General features: G+C 35.0%; 1 protein-coding gene across 3 annotated transcripts in view; it reads right to left on the bottom strand.

Moving 5' to 3' along the window:
- Positions 1-10,151: 10,151 nt before the first annotated feature.
- LOC118202847 (uncharacterized) overlaps positions 10,152-26,132 on the bottom strand; it is an 82,779-nt gene continuing 66,798 nt past the window's right edge. For all 3 annotated transcript variants that reach the window (XM_085806663.1, XM_085806662.1, XM_085806664.1), the window contains 2 exons: positions 19,883-20,130; positions 10,152-10,941 (listed from right to left, as the gene is read on the bottom strand). In XM_085806663.1, the coding sequence (XP_085662789.1) occupies positions 10,375-10,941; positions 19,883-20,130 (815 nt within the window). In that variant the 3' untranslated portion in view covers positions 10,152-10,374. The remainder of the gene's footprint in view (positions 10,942-19,882; positions 20,131-26,132) is intronic.

Here is a 26,132-nt window from a genome sequence, read left to right as displayed (position 1 = left end):
CGAGAATTTTCTAGTACTTTCTCGAAATAAAAAAAAAAAAAAGAGAAATTTATTAAATGTTACATGCACGCGCTCTTATATTTTCAATTTTCCGGCTTAGCTTTCTTTTAATATTCGTCACGCGTTGCACTGCGCGGGAAATAAAACCATTTCATTTACAATTCAACTAACATTAGCTATTTAAATACCAAATCCGTAACACTGCCCCCTTCCCAAGGACTGCACGTCCCGAGCAGTACAATCCCTGAACAGGAAGCCAAACTTACAATTGTGGCATAAATGCAATAATAAGCATTACATTACAATAATAAACAACATGAACAATAAATGCAATAAATAAAACAAATCAAATGCTATCAAATACAAAATACAAATCAAATATTAAATACACATTTAGACAAAAAGAACCATGGTCTTACACTATTTACAATTATTTACACTACGTACTATGGCCACAGTAATGAGCTAACCTGTCGTAATGAACAACTTTAGGTTTAGAGTTCGAAGACTTACGGATCCGAACCACGACGTCATTCAGTCTGTTCAGCACTGTATATGGACCAACCGAAGGTGACTGTAATTTAGGACTGAGTCCTTTTCGTCGAATCGGGTTCCACAACCACACCTTGTCTCCTTTTTTGGATCTATGTCTAGTAACTCTCGTGTTGTATCTGAACTTCACTTTCTCCGTCGCCAGGTTAACTCGCTTTCGTGCGGAACGGTGCATCACTTCAAAACGGGCTTGGACATCTTGGATGTATTCCTCAGGCGATGTAGGCGCATCCGTAGAGCGACCAAACAGGCGGTCACGAGGCTGACGGTCTCGACCGAAGAGCATCTCAGATGATGAATAGCCGGTAATCTGGTGTTTCTCTCCGACCGTAGTATGATTTCGCCAGCTTTCTGAGCTGGTTCTTTCAGACAAGGCGTAGCCGTTTCCAGGTGAGGATCCCTTCTGATGAGGGATAGTCGTGTCCTCAGATGTTGACAGCAGTTTGTTGTTTTTAAGTCTAAGGAAAAATTGTATTTCCTTATAAAGTCCAGTCCGAGTATGCATGGATCTGTAATATCCGCCACATATGCCGTGTGATGGTAGGCGGCACTTCCAAACAAGATGTTCACATTTAACTTCCCAGCTATGTCGATCTTATCACCAGACGCAGTCTGAAGGGTAACACAGGATGGCGTCCAAATAAGTTTAACTTTAAACTGTTCAGCTACATCTTTCCTAATGATGGTAACATTAGCTCCTGTGTCAATGATCATATTGCAAGGAACTCCATCGATATTTCCATTGATGGACAGTCCGTTACTGTTGCCACTCACTCTAGAAATCTTGAGTGCTTTAAAACAAGGTTTTTCACATTATCTGGCAACCTCCGTTCCTTGATATCGTCATTAATTTATTTCCTGCGTCGTTGCTGAGAAATGGTCTCGATTTCCGTACTCTGGGGTGTTCTGAAATTCTTTCGTACGTGGTCTTCAGTTCCACAGTTCCGGCACTTTGGTTTCTTGTCAATGCTTTTCTGTCCCATGGCATTTAATTGTCTATTTAACCCGCCTCTCTTATTTTCCGTGCTCTAGGGTGTTCTGCAGTTCCTTCGTATGTGGCCTTCAACACTGCAGTTCCAGCACTTTAGGGTTGGTTTCTTCTCACCAATATTCCGTCTCAAGGCATTAACTGGTCTTGTCAAATCATCCGTTATATTATCCGTGCCCTGGGGTGTTCTGCATTGCCGTCGTATATGCCCTTCAATACCACATTTCCAACACCTTAGAGCCGTTTTGTTCTCACTCCTAATCCGTATCAAAGCATTGACTTCTCTAGCTAAATCATCTAAACAAGCCATCAGTTGATCCACTGGCTCGTGGACTCGCATAGCTCTGACTGGCTAGCGGTCTCTATGAGTTGCTTGCTGGGCTGCCTCGAATTTCATGGCGTACACTAAAGCGCTTTTCAAATCTTTAACATCCGCCATTCGCAGTGCTTTCTGTATTTCAGGGTCCCGGATGCCATCGATGAAATATTACAGCGACAGGATTTCCAGGCGAAGTAGGACAGCCTTTCAACATCCGTGGCGAGTTTCTGGAGTGATTCGGTGGGCTTCTGTTGACGGATTTTAATTGAAGCCTGCTGTAATCTTTTAAACATTTCTCGCCAACGCGCAGCTCCCATGCGCCGGATAGAGCTTCGAAGTCAAGCATTTGGTTTTCGGGAAGTGTCTGCAGGATATCCGCTGCGTCTGCTGTCAGAGAAGCGGCGAGATGACAGGCCTTAGTTTGGGAATCCCACCCATTCGCATCCGCCACGATAGAAAATTGTGTCTTATACACCTGTCTTCCCATCATATGTGGACAGCTTCAGAGATGGACGAGCAGGCATCGGTAAGAATTTAAAATCATCACTCTTGCTCCCTGCCGTCGCTATGAATTTCTTTAAAGGATCCATTTCTTTGGCAACTGCAGAAACTCTCTCATCAATTTGTTGTTTAACGGAACAAATACTTTCTTTTATTTCTTCTTTGACTGAATAAATTCTGTAAACTATTTGTTGTTCCATGGCCGAAACTCTGCCTTCTGTTTGCTCTTTCACAGAAGAAAAGTTTTCTTCAATTTGTCCACCTCTAATTTCGACCGCGTCTATTCTGCCTTCCATAGCCTCAAATTTATTTTCTATTACGCAGGTAATTTCTCTTTTCATTTTGTCCTGACCTGCTTTCATCTCGTCTTTAAGGGATTTCATCTCTTCCTTAACGGATTTTTGACCAGCATCCATTTTCTCTTTAACGGCTTCCTGTCCCGCTTTAATCTCTTCTTTAAAGAATGCTTGACTAACTTCCATCTTTTATCTGACCAGATTTCATCTTCTCTTTAATTTCTTCTTTAAACAAGGCAAAGGCTGATATCAACTGCCTTAACTGCTCTTCCATCGCTCGTTATTGGCATTCAAACCCGACTCCTGACACCAAAAATTGTTGCGTGCGTACGGGTTCGTTACGAAATAAATGCACAAGTCCGATGAAAAATGAACAAAAATTTATTATTATCACAACAATTATGATTAAATGTCCTCAAATAATTGTGCAGTATCACAATATATCACAGTAGTTATCTTTTAACTACTCAAACGTTCAAGAGAACTTAATTCAAAACAGCTAAAGAAAGCTAATCCGCGAATTCGCTACAGTCAACAAGAGCAGTTTTCTAAACAACAAACTAAGTAACTACAACGAACTGAGAGGTTTTCCTCCTTTTATAAGATTTTAAAATCGCGCGCGAGAATTTTTTAGTACTTTCTCGAAATAAAAAAAAAAAAAAAAAAAAAAAAAAAGAAGAAGAAGAAATTTATTAAATGTTACATGCACGCGCTCTTGTATTTCCAATTTTCCGGCTGATTTCTTTTAATATTCGTCCCGCGTTGCACTGCGCGGGAAATAAAACCATTTAATTTACAATTCAACTAACATTAGCTATTTAAATAGCAAATCCGTAACAATATTATGGCAATCCCGAGTTCGTGTTTCAAGGTCGCTTCGGCCTGCTAACAATGAGAAAAAAGTCGTTTGCGTATGCTAAAAGCCTTATTCGTTCTTTGTTTTCAAAGACTGAAAAAACTGAGTTAGCAACTATGTTCCAAAGGACGGGTCCAAGACAGGAATCTTTTGAGCATCCCCTGTTAAGACCCTTCCTTAATAATTCTCTGTCTAACGTGATTAAAACTTGTCTTTTGTCAAGATAGCTGCGAATCAGGTGTCTTATGAATGCAGGGCATTTGAGGGCTTGCAAACTGTTCATGATGTCATGCCACCACAGCGAGTCGAAAGCTCCTTGAACATCGAGGGATATGACTGCTGTGTGCCTATCTTCCATTTTGTTAGTGAGTATTATATCCAACAACTTACTCAATGCGTGATCCGTGGACATACCTGGTTTGAAACCGAATTGATTCTGATGAATGCTTTTAGAATGCAAGAATGAAGTACACGAGTCTGCCGAGTACAACTCGCTCAAGCAATTTACCCAGAGCAGGCAGGAGACAAACTGGCCTACATGAGGATGGAAGGAAAGAGTCTTTTCCTGGTTTTAGAAAAAAGGCCAGCTCACCCATCTTAGTACCAGCAGGAAAAGACCGGAGACGCCAGCATGCAGTCAAAAAAGCCAAGATTATGACTGGGAATTTTTGGAAGATGATTTTAATCACTTGATTATCTACTCCATCCGGACCTGGTGCTTTATGAGGTGAGAGTGCTTTTATGATGCAGTCATAAAGCACTGGATGGAGGAGGTTCAGTGTCTTGCATACCAAATGTAGCGTAATTCTCAAAATTATGGCGTAGGGAATGATATTTTTCCAGGTCTTCATCCGGATTCTCATCAGGAAATATACTGTCAAGCAGAAATTTGGCTACCTCTGCTGTTGAATTTAGAGTGGGACGGATACTCCGTTGAAGTCAGGTAGGCGCGGTACAGAAAGTTCTCCATGAAGAGAGCTTCGCTTGGTATATGTGTTTTTTATAGATGGCACGCACCCTCCTAAAGTCCTGCATATGTAAGTTTCTAAGAGCTTGTTCTTGGGTGACCTGCGCACGCCTTTATAGAGCTCTTAGACGGCTTCGTTCTTTTTGTAGGTCTTGGTCCACCAGTGTGTTCTAGGGTTGCTCTTATATGCTTTGGTTTTGTAAGCTGTACGACAAGCTACGTCAATCGTCTGGATGAGTTGATCATAGGCTTCATCGAAGGTTTTCTGTGATCGTAGCTGCTATTGAGGAAAACAGTAATGTAGAGGACTCTTGGTGCAAGACAGTCTATGAACATTTTGTGACCTCCATATATAGTCCTGTAACGTTTTCTCACAAAATAGCTGATTGGTATATCTATGCTATAAGTAATTAGGTGATAATCGCTTGCTGTGAGGATATCTTCGACCCTCTAGTTCTAAATGTAAGGGGCTATGAGGGCGGTAGTGATGGTAAGATCAGGCCAACCTTCTGATCTGGTTGTTCAAAAGGTTGGGGGAAGAGTCCGATTTGTTAATTTGGATCAAATTGTTAGTGACCATGAAGTCAATCATGTGGGTGGCTCTGGCATCCTCTCTCCTGCCTTCCCATTAAGCATTAAGTGATAAAAATCAAAGCAATATAAATAGTATACATCCTATGCATGAACTGTAGTTTTTGCAAATGTTTGGATGAAATTTAACATCGTCGGTTGAAACTCTATGCTATATCGTTGTCAACAACATAGCGGTGTGTAGAAAAGAATTTTGAATATATCTCTACATATCAGCCCTAGACCACTTTTTGTGCCCTGTTATAATCACAGTTTCAACCTTGTCATAAACTATGCTGCATACAACAAACAGTGCAAGCTTTTAAGATATATAGATTTATTTGTTTTTAATTTTAAGATAATAAATAGTGTTCAGCAACATAGTTGGTATCCAGTGCATTTAATTTATTAATTTCGCTTCTCTTGCAGAGTTACTTTTTTATAACATGTTATTGTTGACTAATGCTCACTTGTCTGACCTATAGTCAGCCCAAGCCCACGAAATTCCTCGTGGCAAGAAGCGAAAGATGCGCCTGTCATTGGCAACAGCCTTGAGCACCTTACAGGTGACAGTGCGATTTAACTCAGTTTTGCCTGTAATTCTGATGGAGAACACCTGGGAGTGGCAGGTCCGAGCGACCCCTCTTCCCTTACCACCAACCTTTCGCAAGGACTTTTGCCTCACATATTTAGAATGCCCACATGCCGGACAGGCATTATACACTTCCAAACATACATGTCTTCTCCATTATTCGAACCGGGCCCTTCAGCATGGCAGCCAGCAGCGCTAACCACTATATCTGTTAGGCAGCTTTTTATAACATAAATGTAGGTATAATTCTTTAATAAATATGAGTGTGGGTTTTAACAAAGCACAAAATGTTTGTATATTTAGCCAAAAGGTAAAATGTAAGTTTTTTTTTTGTTTTGTTTTTCATACTATTATGCTAATAATGCTTCATTTTAAGTGCTAACCATAAGCAATGTCCCTTTAATATCATCACTGCATAAAGGGGCTCACTAGACATTTGCACGACGGTGCCGATTAGGCTTGGCGCGGACGTGGCAGAGACCAGAAACAAATTCTGTCTTACAATCTCAAAACCTTAGTTTAAAAACTATCTATGTGATTTTCATTCTGGTGAGTAAACAGAAAGGGAAAATTATAAACAACCAATTAATGTACATGATAATTAACTGTATATATCTTTGAAGAATAATTCTCTTTCTCTTTATGCATTCGGTTTCTTCAATACATTTTCTCTTCATTTAAAAATTTTTGGATTTAATTAATGATTTCTATTGATCTAAAAAGATAAATGAATTTATAATGTATAGGAAAAGGTGCTAACTTGATTTCTTTAGCAATATGAACATTCAGAATAAATATGAAATGATACATTGTAAGGGGTGATTATAGAGCCAGTGTAGCAAAATTCTTAGAATTTACTGGCACACCGAGCAACAAAATCTAGAAAAGGCAAAATTTTAGAACTTAGGAAGGCACTAGGCAGCAGAATTTCAGGATCTACAGAGACTGAATCAGGTGGGAAAATGTGTAGTGCCAGCCTTTTGTATGATGTGTGATGCACTGAGACATATCAGATGAATCTTTCAAACTGTTGTTTTCAATTTCATTATTAATAGCAAAGTTCTTTTCTATAATACCTGCCCATGAGATAAGGTTAGATGCATTATTGATATTTTCCGTGCTTGTGTCTAGTGGAAAGTAGAGAAAACAAAGGGAAAATAAACTTGTTTAGAAAAAGACTTCTAGTATTAGAAGTAAAACATTAAAATATTATGTTTTCATTGTTCTTCTGAAAATATCCAAAAAGAAAAAGTTCATCATAAACTTTCTGCCAAATACATCCATTATATGTTAATACCATGCAGATATTTTTCTGGAATGTTCTAGATTTGTGGGTTCATAAATCTTGCCTTCAAATCCTTCTAATCTTTCCCAGTTACAATGTCCAAAATCCTAAAGAAAAAATTACCCCTACCAATTCTGTAACAGCAAAAAGCCAGAAATATGTTGAAAAAAAAAAAAAAAAAATCAGAGGGAAATAAGTGTAAAATTCATTTTATAGAGAAAGCTGGTGCATATTGAGATAATTACATGGAAAAAACTCTTACCATGAAAAAATTTTAAAAAAGGCTTTTTTAATTAATTAAATAACTATTTTGCTTTTGCTAAGAATTGTTTTTAATCTGTGTTAAAGCGCATTTTATGCATTTATTATTTTGTCTATTTTTGAGATTCAAAATATTGTGTAATAAGTAGCCAAAATAGAAAGTAATGTCACTTTATAATATGATAGCAAAAAATAAAAAAATTCATTTTAATGTTATTTCTTGAATACAGTTTCAATATATTAGTATTATTTTAATGAAATTGATCAATGTTATAATGCTTTTTTTTTTTTTTTTTTCTTTAAATGTTGAAAAATTCCCAGATTTCCGAATTTAAAATTTTCGATAGAAACTGATCTTAAAATCTCCAAAATGTTGCCAAATTTGGAACTATTTAATAAAAAAAACAAATTATATACAGTACAAAGTCCGAAATCTGGACGTCCATTATCTGGAATGATCTAAAATCTGGACCTCAAAGCCACAAACATTTTTTTTTTTATTAATGCTTTACGCATGCGCATTTGATTTTTTCTTCCATAATAAAACATGTGGAGATTTTCACTTAAATATTCCAATTCTTAACTTCACTTAGGCACTAAATAAAATACCTTGTTATGGAAAAACAATCATGTAAGCATAAATTTATGAGATTAATAATTTGGCTCCGTACCTGAGTATCTACTTGGCATACATCTCAAAACAAAACATTCACCTATTTTATATCCCTGATACCGACCTCGCGAGTCAATATTTTTTATATTTTGCTTTCATCACCGCATGTTTATCAATACATGACAGCTTCAGTAATAACTCATGCTGTGATGTCTAAACATTTTTTATATTAGTAATTGAATAACAAGAGTATGACAACCTTTTATGCTAACATTACGCTTGGCGATGATTATAGATTTTTAAATGCTCTAAGAAATGTTGACGTGGAAAATTTCAACAAAATTTCTTTTCATATGCTAAAAGTAGATTTTGTTAATGAAAATCATAGGCCGAAAGATTACATTTAGTGCTACTTTAATTAAGAATAACTGATATTTTATTCATCATCAGCCCAGAAGCAACAGCAGAATATGTTGGCATCGGACGACAGAATTTAGGGAAGACGAAATTTTTGGAATTTGGGGAAGCACCGAGCAGCAAAATTAAGGAATGAGAAGTATATATCATTTAGGGAAAGCACTGGGATCCAAACTTTAGGCATGGTGAAAATTTAGAATTTAGGAAAGCGCTTTGTAGCAGAATTTAGGACCCATAGAGACTGCACCAGGCGGTATAGAGCGCCGGCCCTAGATAAAGCCTTAAGTATATGTAGGAGTTTATTTATTCAGAACCTGGATTAGTTTGAAGCATGTGCAAGAAATCAATGTAGGTATACTAAATAACTAAACTAATAAAATCAGGCTTAATTCAGTACGCAATAGGAGCAAGACAAAATTTAGTGAAACAACTTGGCTTTCGTCGCCAATCTTGTGATACACAGCCAATAATGTATAACGGACGCTATTAAGTTAGGCTAAAATTATCTTTACTGATTTGAAGGCATTTCAATTAATGTAGCAGACTGTGGTGTTGCCTGATCTTCTAATTTGATCCAGCTTATTATTTTTTGCAGACTGTTATTATTACGGCAATTTTATAAAAATTAAGCTTGAACTTTCGATTATGTCGAAAAGAGTTTCCAATTCTGTAGTTGGCAAAGCATCTACAAAGCAGAACCATGTTTCGATGTCCATTAAACAAAGAGTGAAATTGCTGCTAAAAATGGATAAAGGCATCCGTCTCAAAATTATGTGAGAAGTATGGCATTGGAAAGTCCACTGTATATGACACAAGAAAAAAGAAACTTTTTTATATTTTTTATGGAAGCATATTAAACAACTTATATGGAAAGAAATGTTTAATAAAGTACACAAATAAATATTAAGCTTTCTTTTGTAAATTTTGATACCCTTTAGATCATAATTGTTCTTTATTTCATAAACTACGATTTCATATTTTTAATTGTGTAATTTCTGCATGCCATCTTACCAGATTTAAATTGATGATATATTATCTGGAAAAATCCCAAATCTGGAACTGCCGAAGTCCCAGACTTTGTACTGTAATTCATGAACCTATTCACCCATTCAAAAAAAAAAAAAAAAAAACTATATTTGGCAATGAATCGCTAAAAATATTTGTCCAAAATTCACATTCAAAATGGCAATTGAAAAAACAGACACATTTCTATTTAAGAGAAAGACAGATTAAATTTCAGATGATTAAAATTAATGACCTTCTGCCAAATTTGGTCAAAATTAAGGGCTAAAAGGATCAAAAATCCTTTCCAAAAAAACTAAGGACTCTTAAGGATGGTACGAACCCTGTTTAAATATGGATCATTTGATTGACACCCCCAATACTTCTTGAAGCCTATTTTTAACATATATGAAGAGCAAATTTTTGTCCACATTCAATATCTTCTAACATTCACTTGCTTGGCACTACAATGCCTGTTCATCCATTGCTTAGTGAATAAAAGGGATAAGCGTTAAGGAAACAGATATATAAGATCTCCTCCAATTACAGATTACAGAGAAACCAGAGGATAAGGCAAACTGAAAAGATCTTATTATGAAAATTAGCAAAACAATACTATCTTAATTTTTATCAATTTTTGATAAAAAAAAATTTGTGAATGGGAATATTTTGTTAGAATTATAGTATATATGTATTCCTTTATTGCTGTTTGTTTATGCTACTAAAAATCTACAACAAATTTCACAAAAAAGGAAAAGCAAATATAGTTAAATTTATATATGTGGGTATGTAAGATAATTGTGGGATGCATAACACAACCATAAGATGATGTGTTAAGAATACATGTTGCAAGAATAAAGTATACGGAAATAAGTTATATTTTGTCTCCACCTCCATCTGCTTGTGAATGTTATCTTAAGTATCTACACAGCTAACCTCTAATCACTATTTAGATATTTACAAAATTTATTACATATATATTATTTTCTACTAAATCTATAAAAATTATACATATATATATATATATAATTTTGCAATGAGAAACTTATGACTTTCCTTTTTAAATTCAGTAATTTTCACACCATTTAACTTTGTATAACAAGTCCAACTTTACTTATATATATATATATATATATATATATATAACAAACTGTATTACATATGGTTATCATTAAGTTGTATGCATTTGACTAGGAATGGAGGCAATCCAAGTTGGAAAGCATCTTTGTCTACATTTCTCAGCTTCTTTCTAAGGAAGATAATGCAAAGGTTTAATAAGCTAAGACACTGCTTGGATTTGTACACAATATAGTTTACTAGTTGCTTAACTTCATCATTTAGGAATTCAGTCGAAATGGCCTCCCAGTTTTGGGCCCGCAAATTAGCACCACAACTTATAAGTAGATCAACAAGTCTCCGACTTCTACCCTCACACGCATAGAATAATGGTGTAAAACCATCTTTATCAGGTTTATTGATGTCACATCCACAAACAAGCAGTTTACGAACCAAAATTTCTTGTCTCAATTTAACTGCCAAATGCAGAGCAATTCGATCAGAGTTGTCACTAATATTAACGTCAATTCCCCGCTCTATCAACAGCAAACATAAATCTGCATATGAATACTTTTTACATTTTGCTATAATTGCTGGACTGCGATTAGCAGAGCTTTGTGCGACATGAAACAATGCTGTTTGTCCAATGATATCTCTGTGGTTAATCTGCAAAAGAAAGGTGACATTAGAATTTCATATAAATTAAAGTATTTGAAAAATAACAAGATTTTAAAGCAACTCAAATGTTTGATAAAATATAAAGTCATAGGAAAATTTTCTTGGCCTTCAAAAAATACCCAGATATGAGAAATATTTATGAATGCTACAAAAAACAATGAAAATTCTACCTATTGAATTAAATACGTAGTGTGGAAGAATTTCTTGGCTGTTATAACTATCAACTGGTTTCCAAATACATAAAATTTAAAGGAATATTGCAATTACTTGATTTTTGAAGACTGCAATTAATTAATTTCTTTAGTAATAAATGGATAGATATTCAGTTGCCTTAATTTATGAGGAACTACGCTGGTAGATAACTGCTTAAGATGGATGACAGTGACAGCAATAGCAACAACAAAATGGAAGGCAGGAAAATGTGGAAACTAGCATAAATGTGGAGTATACTAAGACGTATTGTGCATAAGCAAATTTTGGATTGCTGAAGTTGTTTGCCATGTTATAGTGCTGATAAGAGATAAAGGATTTGATGCATATTGACCATTGGTGTTCGAAAGCAAAATTTAACAGGAAAGGATCAACTGCAAGTTTTGGTACACCTTCCCGAGATCACTTAGATGATTTTATGCTTGGCCGTATATAACAGTTATACGGCCATGAGAAGGAGCAAAAAATAACAGATATTTCTGGGGTATTAGATGTCAACCATAGTGTTGTTTCAAGACTTTGGAAATTATTTCAAAACCAAGGGAATGTGAAGCAAACATCACGGGGAGATTGTGTTTGCAGTAGGACGCCAGCAGAAGATAGTACATAGTGCTATTGGCAAAAATAAAACCAGCACAGCACAGCTACTGAGGTAGCACATCAGTTACCCGTTGCTACTGGCAAGCAAATTTCTCCAAAACTGTAGCCAGATGTTTGCATCAAAGGAGGACTATACACCCATCCTCCTGTTGCATGCATTTCATTGTCTACACATCACTGTTGCCCCTGTTTGCAATGGTGTCCTCAGCAGCGCAAGTGACTGGGCTTGCGTACTATTCTCAGAATGAGTGTAGATTGTCATCAGATTATAGATGACAGTTGATCTGGCGTGAGAGTGGTACTGTATATAGTGCAGCAAATATACAGCAAAAGGACAGATATTCTAAATGTAGTGTCATGGTAATGGCCATACGTCGCTCTATGTGCTTTCAACTTGGACTACATCTAGCCAACGCCACATTAATGAAGTTTTGCTGCCTCATGTTCGCATTTCCTATCCTGCTGTCAGTGATAAATTTGTTTTTGTGGATGACAAAGCAACATGCTATTGAACAATCATGGTCCCACAGTGTATAGAGAGTGTGGATATTCAACACCTTGTATAGCCAGCACATTCTCCAAATCTGAATACCATTTAAAATGTTTGGGATGCTTTGGGGAGGAGTCTTGCTGGTCAACAATGTCCTCCAAGACACACTCATCCATTTACTGACACAGGAATGGGATAAATTACCCCAACAGCTGCTGGATAACGTTGTGCAATGCATGACATGATGGGTGGAATCTTCCACATCTTCCATGATGGCTATATCTGATATCGACCTCTTACGCCTAAATGCCTGCAGACAGTAAATGCATTTTTTTTTTCACTTTTACGTTATAAGGTACTTCTCCCGCCTTCTTGGTGTGGTGGCCTGCACGTTCAGCACATAATTGAGAGGTCCATGGTTCGATTCCCGGCAAAAGCATTTGCTAATCTTTCCTGCTTCCAAAATACCTAATGTCTCTACAGTGGTGCCCAAACTAAAAAAAGGGTGTTGGATGATGATTCTCCTCACCCAGGATTTGGCTTTTGGGTCCCCTAAAAACCCTAGTCGAGTATATAAGGTATCCTGCCTTCTTGGTGTGGTGGTCTGCACGCTCAGCACATAATTGAGAGGTCTGTGGTTCGATTCCTGGCAAAGGCATTTTCTCACTTTTCATCTCTCTTGTTCCAAAAAATACCTAATGTCTCTACAACATATTCAGTGCAAAATGACCATTTTGTCCCTCGAGCACATTTCAAAGCCTTCTGAATTTCAGGAGCATACTAAATTACCTTTATGGTTATATCCTAGTATCCTGGCATTGTTTTATTTCACTTGGCATATAACAACATTTGCAATTTTATCCCTAGCATTCGGTTTTTCTGTTTTGTACATCTTTTCCAAATATCAGATTTTATATTGTATATCATCAATTCTGAGGAGCCTAAATTCTTAAATTATTACATATATTGCAAATACTTAGATTAAACTGTGGAAGCTATTAACATAAAATCCATACAACAAAATCAGATTGCAAATTATTTAAAATCTTATACTTTTATATCTTATACGTCATTTACATGTGTTTTAGTATTTTTTTAACAGTTTATTTTTTCCCTTAAATTTTGTAAGCTCTTCAAGATGCAAGATCCTAATCTCAACTTTTCAGATTGCAATTTTTTTATGCTTTTGTTAGTTTGCTATGAAACTTGTGCTTGTAAAAATAGATTCTTTTGTAGAAAACCTGAAATCACTCTTCTTCTCCTCTTTAATACATTTGTTCTATTTTATTTCCTCTTTTAAATTCATTTATTCTAATTTTCAGGTATTTCTTTTCAACTGTTTCAACTCATTTTTACTTTCACTTTCTAGTTTTGTATTCTTTTCTTTTGTTATCAGAATTTATCACTCATCATTTCACAATAGCATTAAATTCATACTAATGTACAATTGGATTCAGGATCGAGAAAAAGTTATTTTCAGTTCTGTTTAACAATTGCAAGTGCAATAATTTATTTAAATATTAATTCTGTAATTAAGTATTAAGAAAAATTGCATTGCTTCATGAGGTTTCTTTTTTACTTCAAGCAGTACAAATATCAAATCTACCAAAAAGATTTTAAAATAATAATAACTGTTTTATTTTTTTTTTAACTTTGATATTTGTAATATTTATATTGCTTGGAAAAAGTAAACCAATGATTGATAAACAATAAGGAAGAAAAATTTTATCACAATATATCTCAAATGTATATTATATATCCAAATATAGCAGTTCGGGAGATGAAAAATTAAAGCCTCTGAAGCCTGAAGCATAAAATTATTTTGCCAACAAGAGTTACTTTTCAATAATTAGTCAGCACTCTACTTAAAAGAGCTCTTCAGAAAGATTTATTGTTATGTGCCAAGATATTTCATTTAGAAACTGCTATAACTTCCTAAATAATATTTAGTTACCATAATTTCCGGAAGAAACACCGCGGCATTTACGTGTTTAAAACAAATTTTCAGCGGGTGCGGCATTTAGGTGCACTAAAAATAAAATATTTCCTTTGATGGTCATTGTGCATAGTTTGAATAATTTTGTCATTGTAAATGGACCACTCAGTTGTTCCCACAGAAAAGACCACTCAGTTGCTTTTTGTGAACATTATTTTATTTACACTCTTTCCCTTGAACAGACCTACATGCCTTATTCACCCTAAACGGGATCTCAAAACAACAACATTCTTCCCCCTTTCAAATCAACATTCTCATCATTTTGAATCGTCTCTCTCCTCTGCCATTCGATGAATCTTCCAGGACCCATCCTCTACTCACCCCTGCCTTTTCTCCAATTTTTTTCAATTCTCCAATTTTTTCCAAGGCGGACACGACTCCACCTGCCTCGCAATAACGAACTCTGTCATATTTCCCCTTCAGCATGAATCAATTTTTCATGTCATTCTGCCAGATACAGATCCCATCAGTTTGGGTACAAGTACTTGTTGGATAGTTTTTGAGTAAGAAGGGAACGGAAAACTTTTGAAAATGGCACCTAAATGGCACAGAAGCTATACTGCTGGTTTTAAGCTTAATGTAATTTCACGTGCTGAACAAATTGGAAATAGAGCAGCAGCTCGAGAGTTTGAAGTGGATGAGAGATGTATTCAACGTTGGAGAACTGAAAAAGAAGAACTTAAAAATATGCTACAACAGAAAAGAGCCAAAAGAAGTGGTACTGTAAGGTGGCCGAATCTAGAGGACGACCTTGCAAACTGGATAAAGGAGCAACAAAAAAAAAGGGATGGCAATTTCGACTGTAAAAATTCGCTTACAAGCAAAATTTATAGCAAAGCAAATGAACATAAATGATTTCAAAGGAGGGCCTTACTGGTGTAGCAGATTTATGAACAAAAAAAATATTTCTGTGCGTACTAGAACAACAGGCGGGCAACAATTACCAATGGACTGGCAGGATAAAAAGGCATCTTTCCTAAAATACACTGGTGTGCAAAACTTAAGCAACAGGTGTTCTTTTTGACATAAATCCACGAGATATCATCTGAGAGACATGCAATTCAGAAATAAGAGACAGCATTTTGTATTAAAACAATGACGAAAGCATTATTGCGCAAAAATGAATACAATGCATACAGTATGGAATTAAACAAAAACAGGCTTTATTGAACTCATAGTATCGTTACACATGATTGTCTGTATAAGAGGAAGAACAACAAGTAGATGTTCCTTAGTATAGGATATGCCCTCCCCTTACTGCAATAGTTGCTTCTCATCGTCTCCCCACACTCAGCACCAGATTGTCCAACCGATCTTGAGGTGAGAGTGCCCATTTCTCAATCAGCATCTGTTTCAGTTGTTGGGTGTTTGCCGGTGGATGTAATCGTGCCTCAAGGCGTCTCCCCAAAACATTTCATACATGTTCTATGGGATTTAAATCAGGGGAGTACGCTGGCCAATCCATTCGAGTGATATCTTCATTTCTCAGTAGCTTCTGAACAGCAGCAGTCCGGTGTGGCCTTGCATTGTCATGCATAAAAATGAAGTCTGGTCCAATGGCACCTCGTAACAGACACACATAGGGAAGGATCACCTTCTGACAATAGCGATCTCCGGTTACAGAACTTCTGTCGAAAACGTGGAGCTCTGTCTGCTCGTTCAGCATAATGCCTCCCCAGACGAGATCTCCAGGACACTGTAATAGTCTCTTTCCATGACGTTACTGAGATTAAACCGTGTCCTTACCTCTCTCCAAATAATTTGGCATTGAGAATTGCTTGGGGCACTAAAACGTCTCTCATCCATAAGGAGGACATGACTCCATTGATGAGATGCCTAGTTTTTGCGCTCCTTGCACCACTCTAAACGGTGGCGCCGATGGCCAACTTTCAAAGGAATGCAGCATTCAGGACGGCGGGCAAATAGGCCATCTTTGTGAAGGTGTCTGGACACAGTAAACCACAACAATTGTCGCCGGTTGCTGTACACAGTTGCTGAGCTGTGGAACTTGCTGACTGGTTTTGGGTTCTTTTCGCCTGTAGGACGATATATCGGTTATCTGCTGCAGTTGTTGTACTGAAGCGGCCACCACCAACCTTTCTAATAGCTGTACCTATGGTTTGGAAGGCTTTCCAAGCCAGCGAAATGACACTTTTGTTGACTTCCAAATCTTTAGCCACACTGGTCACACTGCGCCCCTCCTCCAGCTTTCCGATCATTCTTCCACTCGTAAAGTCATCCAGATGATTTCTTCTAGCCATATTTCACGAAAGATTTCACTTGTACTTCCAGCGAATGTCTTTAATTGCGTCTCCGTCCTTCCTTTTATGGTAGTCTCGAGCGAAGCGTGACGACCGCACGCTTTTTTACGTAGCCTGTGACTTTTTTCCCTGACATTTGCATATGCAAGACCTTTCTACTGAATTGCCTGTTCATTGTACTGATAGCAAGAACCCCTTTTTCTGCAATTGCATGGTTATCTGATTAAAATTTGCATTGTTGCTTAAGTTTTGCACACCAGTATATGTGACAGATATTATTGACAAAAGAAAACTTCTTCGGTCACAGATAATAAATATGGATGAAATGCCGTTAGCTTTCGACTCTCCTGCAAACAGAACTGTTGATGAAACTGATGCAAAAACTGTATCTGTGCTTATGACGGGGCATGAAAGAACATCATTTACATGCACGTTAGCTTGTGCCGCAAACGGTGGCAAGCTAAAGCCGATGATAATTTTTAAACAGAAAACTATTCCGAAGGGAGATTTTCCTAATGACACAATTATTTGTGCAAACGAGAACGGCTGGATGTGTGAAACAATCATGCATGAGTGGCTACAAAAAGTTTGGCAGTGTCGTAAGGGATCTTTTTGTCAACCAAGAGGGTTATTGATAATGGATTCCATGCGTGCTCATTTATTTGCAGTGAAAACCAGATGTTAAAAATTGTCTACGAGCACAGCAATAATTCCTGGTGGTTTGACAAAAATCTTACAACCATTAGATTTGTCAGGTAATACAGTCAAAAGTCGTTAATTCGGACACCCATAATTCGGAATGATCTATAATCCGGACATCAAAACTAAAAACTTTCTGCGCATGCGCCGCGTTGACACATGCGCAGAGGCGTTCACGCGTGCGCGTAAGACCTTTTACGACTGCGCATATGAGTGTGCGCAAGTGCAGAATACGTTTTCGCGTGCGCATTTTATGTATAATGGACGTATAAGCTAAAATTATCTAATTATCTATTTCAGTTAATGTTGATGATTGCGTTGTTCCTTAATTTTCGAATTGCATCCGGCTTATTATTTTTTGCAGACTGTAAGAGCAATTTTATAAAAGTAAGCTTAAACTTTCGATTATATCAAATAGAATTTCCGATATATATTTGTTAATATGTAAAGGATCTAAAGCGAAAGTATGTTTTGAAATCCGAAATCTGTTTATCAATTTCACGCTGCTCGGCAGCGGGCGCGTAATGAATTGGAAGTTGATTTGTCAGCACTATCCTTATCTTCAGCGCAGATGTTTTTATTTTATTTGGCTTATAATTCCTTACCAAATGTAGTATTTCATCTCGATATGCTCCGTCTTTGATATGATTTAAAACAAGTTCCTCGTCATTATAATTCGCTTCCGATAGCGAAGAAAAGTGACAGAGGTTATTGAAAACAAAAAAATTTCGATTGACAAATTAGTCGGTGTTCTTGACACAGCAATTATAGGACTTGAATGGCGGAACTTTGTAACTGAACAAGAAATTATGTCTGTTTAATAGAATTAAAGAGAAAGTATTATCACATGAAACGAAGCAAAACTTAAACAACTTACATTGAAAGAAATGTTTAATAAAGTAAACAAATAAATATTAAGCTTTTTCTTTTTGCAAATTTTGATACCCTTTAGATCATAATTGTTCTTTATTTCATAAATTACGGTTTCATATTTTTAATTTTAGAATTTCTGCATGCCATCTTACGAGATTTAAACTGATGATCTATAATCCGGAAAAATCGATAATCCGGAATCGCCGAAGTCCCGACGAGTCCGAATTAACGACTTTTGACTGTAAATCCTTCAAAGCTGAAGTCCGAAATTATTGGGAGTGTTGGATGAATGAAGGATTGCATACGTATACCAAAAGCGGTAAAATTCGTAGAGCATCTTATGAAGAAGTTGCAAAGTGGGTAAGAACTGCGTGGAAATTGATGAAAACATCGTCAATAATAGCAGGATTCAAAGAAGCTGAAATTATATCTTTAGATAAAGAGACTGTAAACCAAGAGGATGAATGTGATGATCTGGAAGACTTGGACTTAGATCAGGATTTACTAAATCTTTTTAATTCAGAAAGTGAAGAATGTCTTTTTAATTCAGAAAGTGAAGAATCAGATTTTGATGGCTTCATATGATGTATAGTTTGCTGTAATTCCTTTTGTAAGTAAAATTTAAAATTTCCTTTAGTAATCCAAATTTAATATTTCGCTGTTGCAACATTTTTTATAATATAGTCTGAGTATTACAAATATGGACTTCTTTAGTGGGTAAATATAAGTATATTCGTGAACGTAAATATATTTTCAACATTTCTTACCTTTAATTTATTTTTGAGTTATGGTTTCATTTCATGCATTTTTCTTAACTGATATGTCATATATCAGGACATAGGTTGAGATTTTGCATCTATATGGCCCACGACGATGTCACACGCAATTTAATCTATTGTGGCGTTTATGCTGATGCAGCATTTCTGCGTAATTTTAATTTTTTTCCCGCCCTTTTTCTCGAGTGCGGCGTTTACGTTGATGCGGCCTTTCTTCCGGAAATTACGGTAGTAATTTTGTTCAAAATTGTGCTTATTCCTTTAAGAAAGATTTCATTTTCCTTAAACGGCAGGATTAATTTAATGAACTTTTATCCTCTTTCTTTCATAGTTTTGCTCAATGTTATTTCAAATAAAGAAGATTGAGAAATGGGTGATATATGTATAGATTTTAAGATCACAAATTAAAAAGAACGCTTATTTTAAAATCTTTATTTAAGTATCAACACCTTAAGGCTCATCACCTTTAATCTGTTCTTGAAAGGCACTTAAAAGACAAAATTTCAACCAATCCATAATATGAGATAATATGTCATCCATCTCCATAAATGTCAATTTGTATAGAATTTTATTAACACCATGAACCGTGTTTTACTTAGCATCAAATAAGCTAAAGACAGAACTTACAATGTATAAAAAGATATTTTTCCTTAAAATTATTGTAATTATTTACCTTTAATTTTATTTCATATTGCTAAAAATGCATACACATTTAAACAAAAATGTATAAATTGACATTCATAGTATTTTAACAGCTTCAGTTCTTGAAACTGGTTTTTATTAGTTTCTAGAATTTGCTTCTAAACAGAAATTCTATCAACTGGAGAAGCCGAATTATGCATATGTCTATGAGAAAATAAATTTTACTTAATAGTAAGGAAAAGATTGGCTACATTTGGCCCAACAGACATCTAGTTTATATATCAAAATATAAACTTTGAAACGGATAGTTATTCCCATATCAAATTATATACAAATTAATACAAAATATGTATCATTTAATATACTTAATTTCACTACTTACTTCTGCACCAGCGTCTAATAACATATTAACAATATGTATAGCATCATCTGGGACATTGGACACAGCACTTAATATAGGGCCATATCCTCGCTCTTCAGTAACAAACACATTACAGCCTTTTGACAACAGGTACTGAACAATTTCTGGAGAGCTACATCTACAAGCTATGTCTAAAGGAGTGTCTCCATATGAATCCATCCTCTCACGGATATATACTGGCGAGTGTTCAGTTAATAACTTAACAATTTCTGAAAAGTAATGCATACATTGTTTTTCAGTTTTTAGTATAATCAAAAACAAGAAAATTATTATAGTATTAGGCACAAATTAAAATTAGAAGTATTTTTAAGGAAATGCAAAACACAAACAATGAGAAGTATTGTTTCCCCCAAGTTCTGGAATTGTCTTTCTTTCTGTTAAAAGAATTCTGAAACAGGAAATAGGGCTTATATATTCCGTAATGTATTAAACCAGAGTTGGATGCAAAGTTGGATGTTTTCTTGCAGGCGTAACTAAACTACTAAACTATAGATGGTCATATGTAAGGAAAAGGGCATCAGAAGGATTCAAAGAATTATCTGATGCAAAGATAGAAACCAGTGGCATAACACCTGATGGAAGTAAAACACATTAGGAAGGTATGGCAACATGGTTAATCCAACAGTTCAGAATGCTCATAGCAATGAACTGCAGTTAGAATTGATCTCTGATGAAAATATGGCATGAGGAGGGAAAAAAATTTAACAAATATCTACATGGTTTGAAGAATAGTTTCATTGAGAAAACTGACTTTTCTAAACCTTGTTGTCTCTGCAGGAATGAACGCAGCTATTTTCCATTCACATTACTTTAGAATTACATTAAAAATTACTTTCTCAATGTGAGCTCATCAAGTTAATTTTCAATCCAGGATAACTCCTAGGTATTAATAATTCTAAATCCAGAGGATTGATTCACCAAGCTCTAGTAAATTACCAAAAATATGGAATCATTTTTTGCATGAAACAAACATATTTTGCAGCATAGTTTAAGACATTAATCTTCATTTCCCACATTCTGAACCAGAGATCTAGCTTTGAGAGATATTTGCATAGAACATAAATTGAAGCGTTGGTGTTAAAAAGTTGGGATAATATGGCGGTGTCGCCTGCATAGCAAGATCAACACCTGGTGATTTCAGTATGTCATTAAAGTAAATATTCAAAAGCAGAGGTCTCCGCATAGATTGGAAGGAGGTAGAAAATTCAGTTTCAATATGTACACAGAAATAACATCAAATCAAGTACGAGTTAAATTAATAACCTGAGCTAGAAGTCTATGATCTACTAAATATGCCTGACAAATCAATTCACATCAAAAGTCAACATCTAAATAGGCAATTTCTTTCTTTCTTTCTTTTTTTTTTTTTTTTTTTTTTTTGTGTGTGTATGTGTGTGTGTGTGTGCGTGCGCGTGTCCATGAAATCTTTTATAAATGAATTACCAATAGGAAGAAAACTGTATGCTTGGAACAGGCAAAATACCAGAAAATAGACTCGGGAAAAAAAAAAAAAAAAAGCAATCCAAATGAAATATACACAAATTATACAGTGTTGAAAGGAATCAATATTCTAACTGTGGATAAGAGGCATGAAGATAAGTGGTAGTTACATGTGGCAAAAACCATAACACACATAAAAATGCACACTTTGTTGACTTTGATTTGTTCTTAGCATTTGTAAATTTGCTTCTGGAATGAACTATAGTTCACATTTTTATTTTCTAACTATTGGTCCTAAAATGCTCTAAATTATTATTTAAAATTTTCCAGAAATAAACTTAAAAAAAGTGAAGTTGGTTTCCTCCCTAACCCTAAATTTTATTGGATTATTTCCTAATCTTGCATTAACTACAATCTCATAATTTGTTCTCCCGCCTCATTTTTTTTTTTTTTTTTTGGCCTTCTAGGCTTGGTAAATAAAAGAATAAAAATGTACTGTGCAATTTTTTGAATTTTCACAAAATTAGTACAGTCAAAAGTCTTTAATCTGGACGTTCATAATCCAGAATAATCTATAATCCGGACCTCAAAGCTACAAACTTTCTGCGCATGCGTAAACGCATATGCGCGTTTAATGTATAACGGACGGTATAAGCTAAGCTAAAATTATCTAATTAACTATTTCAGTTAATGTTGCAGATTGCGTTGTTCCTTAATCTTCGAATTGGATCCAGCTTATTATTTTTTGCAGACTGTTAGAGCAATTTTAGAAAAGTAAGCTTGAAGTGTTTTCGATTATGTCAAAAAGAATGTCCGATTCTGGAGCTGCCAAAGGATCTACAAAGTGAAAGCATGTTTCAATGTCCATCACACAAAAAGTGGAATTGCTGCAAAAAATGAATAAAGGCATATCCATTGTTTCTCTAACCATTCCGAAATCTGTTTATCAATTTCACACTGCTCTACGGGGGGGGGGGGGGGAGACAAAGTGGCGTGCAATGAACTGGAAGTTGATCTGTCAGCACTATCCTTATCTTCAGGGCAGATGCTTTTATTTTATTCGGCTTATAATTCCTTACTAAATGTAGTATTTTAGTATTTCATCTAGATGTACTCCGTCTTTGATATGATTTAAACCAAATTCCTCGTCATTATAAATATCACGAATACACATCAAATAGTTTTCTGGTTGCAATTTTCTAATTTCGACTATGACTAATGTATGCTTTACGCATGCGTGTGTTGAAAGAAATGTTTAATAAAGTAAACAAATAAATATTAAGCATTTTTTTTGTAAATTTTGATACCCTTTAGATCATAATTGCTCTTTATTTCATAAATTACGGTTTCATATTTTTAATTTTATAATTTCTGCATGCCATCTTACCAGATTTAAATTGATGATCTATAATCCAGAAAAACCGATAATCTGGAATCACCGAAGTTTCGACGAGTCCGTGTTAAAGACTTTTGACTGTAGCAGATTATTAACCATCTCACTGTGTAGTTTTTTTTTTTTTTTTTATATATATATATATATCAAAATAAGTTCAAAAATTTGGTATTTTTTATTACATATTTCAAATTTACATATATTTTAGAGTTAAAATATACAAAAATGTTTTGTGAAAGAGTTTTTTTTTTTTCAATATAGAATTAGATTATAGAAAAAGGTTTTCAGAATACTGAAATTGAAGAATATTGATATAAAAGAAAAATTTTGAAAATTAATATTGGTTAAATTATGATTTATTTTATAAAATACAAAGGTAAAACATATATATATATATACCAATGAAAATATTTGCATAATGTAGTATTTTGCATATGAATTTTGCACCACTGTCGAACGTTTTTAATAGAAACTGAATTTTCAGATTCATCACTATCTGCAGAGGAATCGGAGAAATTCTCCTCAGTTTCCCTATAACTATCTTCAATATACTTGAAATCAGAGTCAAAACTAATATCAGTGTTGGAAATATCGTCAGGAATATAGGTTATATCACTCGCGAAACGCATCTTGCCAGAACTCTGAAAAGTGCCCGCAAAATGCTACATTATGTATTCTTGTATATTTGGCAGAAATGTGGACAACTAGTGTCATATGTTAGCCCACACCTAAATAAACAATTAAACATCACAGAAAAGCTGAAAGGAAACCTTGAACACGGAAAGAGCGGGTTGCGCAGTTAAACAGACGGCAAAAATTCATCTCCGCGGAAATCACAGGTTGTGCAAATTTTGCTACTTCTGCGTTGCCCATGGAAATCGTGGGATGCGCAGCGAGAGGGTTAATACATTATCTGTCATTAATTTCTCTATGATTAACATTTATATATATATACTCACACTTTTTTCCTTAGTGTTTTTAGCACAAGTTTCTGAAATTTTTTTAAGCTTTCACATGAATTTTCCCCTTAATTTTAAAACGTATTAGTAGTTGCATTCATCTTACTACTTGATTTGCTTGAGAATTTGGGTGCATGGGCTCAGATTGATAAAGAAATAATAGTGAAGAACTTTAGAAAAAAACGGGGATATGTAATGTTCATGATTGTTTGGATGATCATTGCATGTAGGAAGACATGGAAGAGTAATGAAGATGATGACACAGACAGTTTCAGCAGCACTCTATACCGTTACAAATTTTGTATACATGTAAGTAATACTAGTGAAATTACATGTAAATTGTAGTATCACAAGTATATTGTAATATGGAAAGCTTCAGGATGCAAAGCATCACCAAAAAAATAGAGGTACACAGATGAGGCCGTTTAACATAGGCTGCCAACTGGTGATGATTTTAACAACTAATTGTTGTCGCCAAACATGGAAACCATTTGATGTGATATCTGTGTAACTGAAACTGAGCCAATTCCTATGTAACTTTTAAGTGATACCTTCTAGCAATTTCAAGAAAACAAAGTTGCTGGATATTTATCTGGCTGACAGTGAAAAATTATGTACAGGACTGAAGACAGCATCCGTTTTTAATTGATTTCAGAATACTGAGGGATCCCCATAGGGGATTTTACTTACTGATATGCTTTCCATTGCTTTGTGTTCAACGTTTGCAGTAGCTTGAAGAGGTGACTACTGACTGCACTCTGTAATACTAATAATACTAAGAAAAGCTGTATGAATTTTTTTTTTTTTTTTTTTTTTGTGGAAAGTTCCAGAACTGTAAAGTGTTGGAAATGGAAGTTTTGAAAATATATCACGCTTTCACTGGTTCTGTAGGCATTCAACCCATTATGAACCTATCCGCAATATAACTACATATTCTTATAAGAATGTGTGTTTGTTTAAAATAAATATATTTTGATATTCAGCAGTTCACTCATGAATTTATTTCATTTGCTATATTACTGTAACTGCATCTTTTGGAAATTAAATTATTCACATAATTTTTTGCTCTTGGTTTTTGCATGATAAAATTATTAAAAAAGCGGGGAATGCACAAGTAAATATGTATATTTTTTACATTTGAACTTTCATAGATTTTATATTTATTCATATGTGTGTAATTCCTATTTACTTGCATATTTTCTCTTTAGCTTAATGCAAGTTTCTGAAAATTTTTCAAGCTTACATGTAATTTTTCTATTCCACAAAGCATTCAAGAAAGCAATTTTTCCTTAATTTTTAATATGGATTGGTGTTTGCATTCATCTTATTAATTGGTTTCCTCATGAATTTTGGGCACACGGGTTTTGATTGATTAAGCAAGTATAATGATAAGCTTCAAGAACACAAGAATATCTACTGCTTCTCATGGCTCTGAAAATCACTTCAGAAAGGAAGATAGACTGAACTGCGACAGGATCATGACAATGGTGACAATTTTCAAAATGCAACAGATGATACAAGCAGTAGTTCCAAAAGTAATGAATAATTTCAGGCATAGGGAGTAGCAATGAACAAATAAGAGCCGATGAGAGTCAAGGTATAGGAAAGCAGAAGTGAAAATACCTTATCAAGATATTATAATGTAATATTTGTATATGTTCTTCCTGTAATAAGGTTTTTTTTACAAATAATACTGTGACTTTTTTTTTAATTTATTTTTTAAAAAAAGTTCTGCTTGTACACCACAAAGTATCACACAGGCTTAAAAGCTATAAGTAAAGGAAAAGACATTAACTTTATACAATTAACTTAAAACATTAACTTAAAACAAGAAAAAAAAAACATATATAATTAAAAGAAAGAAAGAGAGCCAAAAGAAAAATACAGAAAAAAATCGATTACAATATTTATAATAAGAGTCAACATAGAAATTAAAGCAAGGTACAAATTCACAAAAATTCAGTGACCAAATAATTCCACTTAATTTCAATCTACATTTTGATGAATTTACTGTAACAGGCAATCAAGAAATAAGAGGAAGGCACTTTGCTGAATGCTAAAATAACAACCGGACACCTATTCTAGGATCACTCGATCTGTCTAAAACTTGAGCTAAAAAAAATATTGACTCAAAAAACCTGGTATGGACAGCAATCACAACCTATCGGAGAAAGTCATTCTGTAGTCCTCAGTTGGTGGGCGGGTGGGTCCATTTGACTTTGCTGAAAGGGGACAACGCTTCAAGGACCTTAAGACCAATCGCAGTACAGATGAGTGATGAAATTTATAGCGCGCTGGCTGAAGTTCTAGGAATATTCTCCTATTTGACTAACTCACAGGCTGCATTTGTAGTTCGAAAAAATCTCGCAAAACATTATTATGACGAACACGCAGCAGAATATGCTACCGTGTTATGTGA

The sequence above is a fragment of the Stegodyphus dumicola genome, chromosome 12, assembly GCF_044657685.1.
Source record: "Stegodyphus dumicola isolate Sdum_Otavi_A_Nest chromosome 12, ASM4465768v1".
NCBI classification, from domain to species: domain Eukaryota; kingdom Metazoa; phylum Arthropoda; class Arachnida; order Araneae; family Eresidae; genus Stegodyphus; species Stegodyphus dumicola.
Note: the sequence above shows the minus strand (reverse complement) of the source record. Positions and strands in the feature narration are given on the sequence as shown.